Genomic DNA, 7,813 nt, shown 5'->3' on the forward strand with positions numbered 1-7,813 from the left:
CGCACATTCTGGCAGGACTCTTGGTTTCCTTCTCTCTCGAAAGCAGGGCCCAGGGCAGCCGCAACACAGTCCTGCTGTGAAGAAAGAGCAGGTGTTTCCCAGGGTTTGACTCAAGCAGCAAAATATGCATTACAGTGGATAACCAAAGCAAGAAAAAAAAACTTTTTTCCAAATAAATGCTTGATGCCGAGCGGGTTACTTGAGCTCAGTTCACACGCAAAGCATAATACCTTTTCCAAAACGACAAAAGGAAAGTGAATGGACTTGTTCAACTCTTAAAAGGCCAAGAACTTGAAGAAACTCCAGGGCACAGCTTTCATTATCCATTGGCAACCGCATGACAAGTTGCTTAACTGTTAAGCAGCAAAGATACCAACACAGATAGGTGGAACACAATACATTACACGGATAGGAAAAGGAAATCAAGAGGTATTTCTCTGCATTTCTTTGTCTGAACAGTCAAAGAACTATAAGCATCTATACATTCTTAAAAATCAAGGTTCTTTATTGGCATAAATGCTTCCATGAAGAACCTTTAATATGCATAGACGCTTTTCATTCCAAAAAAGGTTCTCTACAGTGGAAAAACGTTCATTAGATTATTCAAAAGGTCTTCGAACTAAGAAATAAATGGTTCTTTTAGAAGCTGTTTGCTATTTGTGGAAACCAAAATGATTATTCAATGGCATCGCTGTGAAAACCCAAACCAAGAAGTATTTCTCCACATTCTTTTGTCCGATCAGTCGAAGAACTGTAAATAAGCATCTATACACTTTTAAAAATAGTTCTTCGCATTGATTTTCTCATAACATCCGTTTAAACTTTAACATCCATAAAACCTTTTTTTTTTCCTTTGCGTAAAACTTTCTTTAAAGCTGAAATAATGTTCTTCACACCAAGAAAAAGAGGTTCTTTTCAGATCTGCTCACTGACTGTCTTCATGAAGAACCTTTAACATCCATAGAACTTTTCAATTTCAGAGGTTCTTCAAAGTGGAAAAAGGTTGTTCAGATTATTAAATTGGCCTTCACACTAAGAAAAGATGGTTCTTTTAAGAACTGTTGACTGAAATGTTCTTTGTGAAAACCAAAATGGTTCTTCTATGGTGTCTCATCTATGCTTCCATGAAGAGCATTTGACATCCATAGAACCTTTCCAAAGTGCAAAAGGTTCTTTATAGTAGACAAAGGTTCTTCAGATTATTATAATGTTCTTCACACTTAGAATAAATGGTTAATTTAAGAACTTTTCACTGAAAGGTTCTAGGTAGAACCCAAAATGTTTTCCTATAGCGTTGCTGCAAAACCCCCCACTTTTGGAGCCATTGATTTTATTTTTAAGAGTGTATTTAATTAGCGGAACAGCACAGAATATAGGCTTGTATACCTGTAAAGGTGGAAAGTGAGGGTGTGTTGGAAACCTCCTAAAAGCATGATCAGAGCACAATTAGAAACCGACATATTAATGTGTGATCCATGGAGCCCTAAGGGGAGAACTAGTTGTACATTACAACAAACACACCCTTTTCTGACATTCTTTGTCAACATTCTCCGTGCCTAAATAACATACTGTACTTCTAAATTGAGGTAGCCTATTGAATCATATAAGTTGGTTCCTGGAAAGGTGCAAAAGAATGGATCCAAGAGTAAACACAGTCACAACACACGTTGGTATGTTCAAGGAATAGCATTAATTTCTGGTTTGAACGGTTCACGTCGTACCCGACTGTCTGACACCTCGTTTGAACTCTCGTGCAGTACGTTCTCACCATTTGAGTGTTATTTTTGACATTCAAAAATAGAAAATTGATGTAATTTCACACAAACTGCCATCTTATGTTTTCTTTTGCACTGCATTGTGGGTGACTGGACCTTGCAATTTGCTGCAAGCTAGAAATAGCTATTCATAGCCTAGTACAGTAATTGCCCTGATACCTGCTATTGGAGGGGGGGAAATCCCAGCCTCCTCAGCTCTATTTGCAAATGAAAGGTGTTTTAAGAGCTTAATGTTTTGTTAAGAGCTTGATACTACAGATACATTTGGAGCCTGCGAGGGTGTTAAATAGCACCAAGAGTTGTGTTATTGTTAATGTTTCGGTCTAATGACATGCAAAACTGATAAAGTTGTGGCTTTGGCTGCAGGTGCAACATAACATCGTGCTTGCTTACGTCACAACTTCAGCGTACAGTGTAATATACAGTGCACATGCTGTATCACTTTTGCTTTTTAAACTTACATTTGTGAACAAAATGTTTTTAAAGGGTCTAAAAAGTTGATGTATTTTACAAAAAGCTGTTAAAATTGTAAAAAAAATAGTCACATAACCACAGCTTTTTAATTCTAGTTTGCCCCTATGAAAGATGTTTGTGTCAAATCTCCATAAACAATATGTGGCATGTATAATATTTAAACGTTCTATTATTAATACTCTTTCTTTTTATATAAATCATTACCACATGTAAACATGTCAGTGCAGTGGTCATATTTGTAAGCAGCTGGAAAACAAAAAGCGTACTGTAACTGATTGATTTACGTGCTGTGCTCACGTATTTGGGAAAAATTGAATTAAATGGGTTAATTTCAAACGTTAGTCTATCAAACACAAACTATGTTATCTGCTTATTAAAATGCAATCATGCCCACTGCAATAATCCCCTTTGTTATACGCGTCTCGAGGGCTCCTAGTGGCGCGCGCAATTGGTATCGACAATTTTCACCTTTAAACAACGTGTTGATGTGTATTTTTCTCCTATTCTGCTCTTTTTTTTCTCCTCAAAGGTAGGAGAGAGAGAAAGGAGGGATCTCTCGCATCATGTTGTACTCGTTTAACTCGTTTTTACTGAGGGGGCGTGGAGTGACTCCGGTGATTTAAAGAAGAGCCCGTGCGCTCTCACCATCCAAGACGAAAGGCGCACACGCCGGAGAGCAGCAGCTATATACCCGGGCTAAAATTAGGGACGGATAGTGCGTATTTCCTCCGCTTCTTACAATTGGTCCAGCTTCTACTACCGTGATATTTATAAGATCTTAAGGTCTTCCACCACTCATACTTGCTGCATGAGTGTGAAACAGAGAGTGTGAAAGCAGAAACCGAGTTGTAGTGCACTACAACAAGTTTCTTGGAGGGACTGCAACTGGTCCCCGATCTTGAAAGTTTTTATTTTACTGTGGAAATTGTCCCAGCAGGAAATGGCTTTAAGTGGAACAATTTTACCGTCTATTTCCACATTTTCGGCACAGAAGGAAAAATGCTGGGAAAACGTGAGTATTTCGTTTTTGTTTTATTGTGATTATGCAGTTCTTTACTTTTACAAGTATGTATTATATACACATTTCAACTGCGTTTTTTAACTATTTAGCAAACTTCAAGTTATATTCCAAGTTTGTCAGTGCCCTAAATGTAAATAAATCGCATTTGAAGACGTAAACATAGTAACAGTTGCTTTATTGTTCGAAGAACACCGTCAAAATATAATTATCGTTATTATTTATCATGTTAAATTTAGATTTACACAAGTGTTAGTGATTAAAAGCGTTAGTGATTAAAAGCATCTTTGAGATGGTTAACAGTTTTACTTGGGGCACTAAAAGATTGGGTTTTTGATGAACTTCAAAAATGTATGAAACAATAAAAGTAAGATTAATCAATCTGTTTCATTGCAGAGGTGGAAGGATGAACTGGACAGGTCCATGCATCTCAGCTGCACAGCTGACATATCAAACATGGACAACCTCAGCAGAACAACAGATGATGAAGATCTCGATAAATATCTGGATCTGGAGTTTATTCTGGCCAACACTGCAGGTTCTGATCATCTCGGGCTTGGAATGGGAGGTGACTACAGAATGCAAGAATCCAGAAACATGTATAATCCGACGGTGGCCCCTACCACATACCCAGTGCCCGACATCAACCCGTCACCTCCACCGTATACCACCAGCCTCATGGCAGAGCTTCTGCAGTCTGACGTAGACACCTACTGCCAACCGTCTCTGCCCAACAACATCCAGGGAAGATTCCTAGTCAGGTCTAACTTCCCCAGTCAGGACATTTCGGAGTGTATCAAAGTGGAGCCCTGCATGGACAGTTATGTACCCGTAAGAGGAATGGTTCCCAAAGTCAAACAGGAGGGCAACGGTGCATGCATGAGGTCATACGAGCAGCCAAGACTGGCCAACTCGCCGCAGGGAGCAGGCAGCATGACTCCGCCGCAGAGCCCCGTGGAGCTCATCAACACAGACTGTCAGTCACAGATGTGCCATGCCATGACCTTCACACAAAGTTACCAAGGCAACACGGGGTTTCCCCATGCTGCACCTCCACAGATGCAGCTGCCGTACCAAAACGTGCATCACTTCAGCATGTGCGACGACAGACTCGGGATGCCCAGCGCCAACCAAAGAGTACTTCTGACACCACCCTCATCTCCTCTGGAGATGGATGCCAAACCAAAGAGGGGACGACGCACCTGGCCGAGGAAACGGACGGCGACTCACACTTGCACTTTTTCTGGATGTGGCAAAACCTACACAAAAAGTTCTCACTTGAAGGCGCACCACAGAACGCATACAGGTAAATAAACATCTATGCTACTGCAACAACATCTGCTTTTTTTTTTCATTTAAATATGTTGACATTATAACAGATGGCTGAAAATGAATAAACATTAACATACTTTGTTTTTTCTTGTCTTTGTTTAGGCGAGAAGCCTTACCATTGCAGTTGGGAAGGTTGCGGATGGAAGTTTGCCCGTTCTGATGAACTGACCCGTCACTTCCGCAAGCACACCGGACACCGACCCTTCCAGTGCCACCTGTGCGAGCGCGCCTTCTCCCGGTCCGACCATCTCGCCCTCCACATGAAACGCCATATGTAGGAACAGACTCTGAATATTTGGACTAAACGCACTGAACAATGAACATCTCGGATGTTCAAAGCAAGCATTTTGTCTGTACCCCCTATTTAAAGTAGGACATAGTCAACATGATAAAGAGGAAACATGAACTGACTTGACTTTTGCATTGTAGCTGGTTCTACACTTCATCTCTTTAGATTTTCTTTTTTTTTTAAAGAAACAAAATATATTTTCCAAAAAGAGCTTTACAAATGCCAAAAAGTTCAACTCATGCTAGGCTGGACCTAAACCTCAAGATGGAACTGGAATCAGACAGTAAAATGTGTTTAAGTTAACATGATGTGCTATGGACATCGCGACAGTGCCTTTTAATGCATGTATACATCTCACGAGTGCCATAAATACTCTTGGCATTTTTTTCAAAAATGTATGCTATTGTTTCAAGAAACTAAATAAGCTTTATAAGACAATGTTTTTCTCTTTCAAAACTGCCTTAAAAGTTAACAAAAGGGCGTTAACTGAATGTTTGAAGTAATTTGTGCATTTATCGACATAAACATTTAAAAAATCAGGGTCTTATGGTTTTGTTTTGTTTTGTTTCTTTTTTCTAACGTATTCGTACAATTTGTATGCTAAGGTGAATTGCAGACTGTCCCATGCTCGGATGACATGATAAGGGCTATGTGAGTTGTTCTGGACCAAACATTTTATGTACATAATTTATACACTGTAAATAGTGTACTTAATGTACATATTAAACTTAATTGAGATATTAACATTCGTGTTTGTCGCTTTGTTCACTATGTCAGCATGCCAATCATTCTTTCTGAACCCTTCAGACAAGATCTTAGTGGTATCGCCCAAGGGTAGATGTTATGGGCCTAGAGGGAGATTGCAATCTCTCCCAGCTGCAATATTACCATGCCAGAAAGCTGTGGCTAGACCTATAAATATAAACATTACATTTACATAATTGTTGAGACTGAATATAGTCATGTCTGGGCAGAGGGCTACACCACAGTTAAAGAGAGAGTGGCTTTGGAAAAACAACGGAAGATGTGGGATATCCAAAGGGGTGAAGGTTCTGCTTTAAATTTCTTTTTACAGTTGGGGTGAGAATTCAAACTTTATGGGTGCTGTGAAGTCAAGTAGATAAACAGACATATCAAGAGCTCAAAGCTATTTGGCATCAAATGTTAGTTTTGCATGAAATGTGCATGAAACACTATTAAAAACACAGGAAAACAAAAACACCTGTATGTTTTTACACATCCATCTCCTAACAAGGTGCATCCAGTTGGCGTATTCAGGTCACGAAGCAGCAATCCCATCCAATAATGTGTCTAATGGTGTGAGACTAGTCCGGAAAACAAAGGTATCATCTTGGTATTGTATAATAATACTCTTAGCCTTTCTCTTGTGTTTTTCTGGGCCCTGTGCAGTGGTATGGAAATATTATACCGTTCACTTGTTTGAAACTTATTCACCGCATGGTCTATTTTGAGGAAATGAGGAACTAAAACTGTCAATGCATGGCTTACTTTGTGAAGTAAGAAAAACATTTTCATATCACTTTCAGGTTGGTCTCAGATCACTTTTCGGAGTTGCTGTATAGTTGATAAATCAGCCAGGCAAATACGTGCCATTTCAACTTACAACAATTCCCTAATCCTCCGATGAACCTCATGTGTCCACTGCAGAAGTTACATCCCTTGAGATGCCCGAGACTTGACACTATTCACCCAGGAAATGGCTTTAACCTACATGAGAAGCTGATAATGACACCAATGATGCATTTAGGATTATGATAATTGTCTGGCTTCAAGCCAGAAGGCTCCTCAGATTTCATGCGGAAAGATAAAATCAGGACTCTTTTACGTTCTTGGAAGCGTGCTATGATATTGTTGTCTTGAGGGTATTCCTCATGCCGGCAGCAAGACGCTTTAAAATACAATCCATAAATTACCTTAGATGGAAAAAGCCCTGAATTCTCTTCAAAATAAGTGTCCGTTTACTCACTAACCAGAGATACCAAATGAGGTCCTTCCTATTCTGGGGCCAACCATTATAGCAGCACCTGATGAAATAAAAAAAAATGTATTTTTATTTTTTTTATTGTTTCATTCACTTAATGAACAATTTGAGATTATAATGGGACATAACTTGGAAGTTTGTAATATCACCCAGGATCTTTTAGTCCATCCATGTAGCTGCTTCAATCAAAACAAAATCAAGCCCTTCATAGTGGCCAAAATGTTCATGTTTTTCTCTTTGGAAAGCTTGGGAATGTCATGGGAAGAGTTTGCCACCTGCTGGACTTGCACGGGAATACTTGCTGCATACTGTGACTTTCCCAACGTGTCCAAACCTTTTCATAATGATACTTCCCATGGAGCACAACTTCAGGACATGATGTTTATTATCATTTGCGCCAACTTGGGAAAAACCATCAAAATCCAGGCAAATCCCTGCATTGGGAGGCAATAACATCACATGTCAGTTCCTTCAAATCACCTCTGCACCAACAAAACAAAGACTGAAAAATGAGAATCCCAGTGGCTAATGGAAAACCACATTTGTGTGACAACATAATGGAAAGTGGCCATCTGGCTTACATTTCCCAGCATACCTCTACTGACGGTCCTGGTGGAGTGCAGAAGAGTGTCCGTCAGTGCACCGCAACATCCCCAGGGCAGCATTACTCGGTGGAGAGCCCTTATTTTCCGGCCCAGGCCCAGCTGATTAAATACACAAAATCCAGTTCGGGTCGCTCATGTCTGGAGCTCTTCACGAGCAAATCGAAGTCCGATTAGTCAACACGCTGATTTAAATCAATACCCATTCCGAGCAATTCTCGCCGCAGGAGCGGGCCAACTTTTCCCAACCAGCTGTCAATACGCTCAAGTCCGTGAAAGGGTCCCCTCTTGAATCCAATCAACCAAGTGAGCACACAGAGG

At 40.1% G+C, this 7,813-nt stretch overlaps 1 protein-coding gene across 1 annotated transcript; it reads left to right on the forward strand.

The window, feature by feature from the left end:
• The first annotated feature begins 2,889 nt into the window (after positions 1-2,889).
• Positions 2,890-5,632, forward strand: LOC107665506 (Krueppel-like factor 2). Its single transcript, XM_016456416.1, has 3 exons — positions 2,890-3,261; positions 3,664-4,573; positions 4,702-5,632. The coding sequence occupies exons 1-3, from the start codon at positions 3,190-3,192 to the stop codon at positions 4,875-4,877; spliced, it is 1,158 nt and encodes a 385-aa protein (XP_016311902.1). The 5' UTR covers positions 2,890-3,189; the 3' UTR covers positions 4,878-5,632.
• Positions 5,633-7,813: the final 2,181 nt, after the last annotated feature.

This window comes from Sinocyclocheilus anshuiensis, unplaced genomic scaffold (genome assembly GCF_001515605.1).
Source record: "Sinocyclocheilus anshuiensis isolate Anshui unplaced genomic scaffold, SAMN03320099.WGS_v1.1 scaffold543, whole genome shotgun sequence".
In the NCBI taxonomy this organism is placed as follows: Eukaryota; Metazoa; Chordata; class Actinopteri; order Cypriniformes; family Cyprinidae; genus Sinocyclocheilus; species Sinocyclocheilus anshuiensis.

Bases quoted from the DNA above. Each gene is read 5' to 3' on its own strand.
- LOC107665506 (XM_016456416.1), top strand. From the start codon at position 3,190: ATGGCTTTAAGTGGAACAATTTTACCGTCTATTTCCACATTTTCGGCA. The intron at 3,262-3,663 runs GTGAGTATTTCG...GTTTCATTGCAG, and splicing joins AGGAAAAATGCTGGGAAAAC to AGGTGGAAGGATGAACTGGA. The intron at 4,574-4,701 runs GTAAATAAACAT...GTCTTTGTTTAG, and splicing joins GCACCACAGAACGCATACAG to GCGAGAAGCCTTACCATTGC.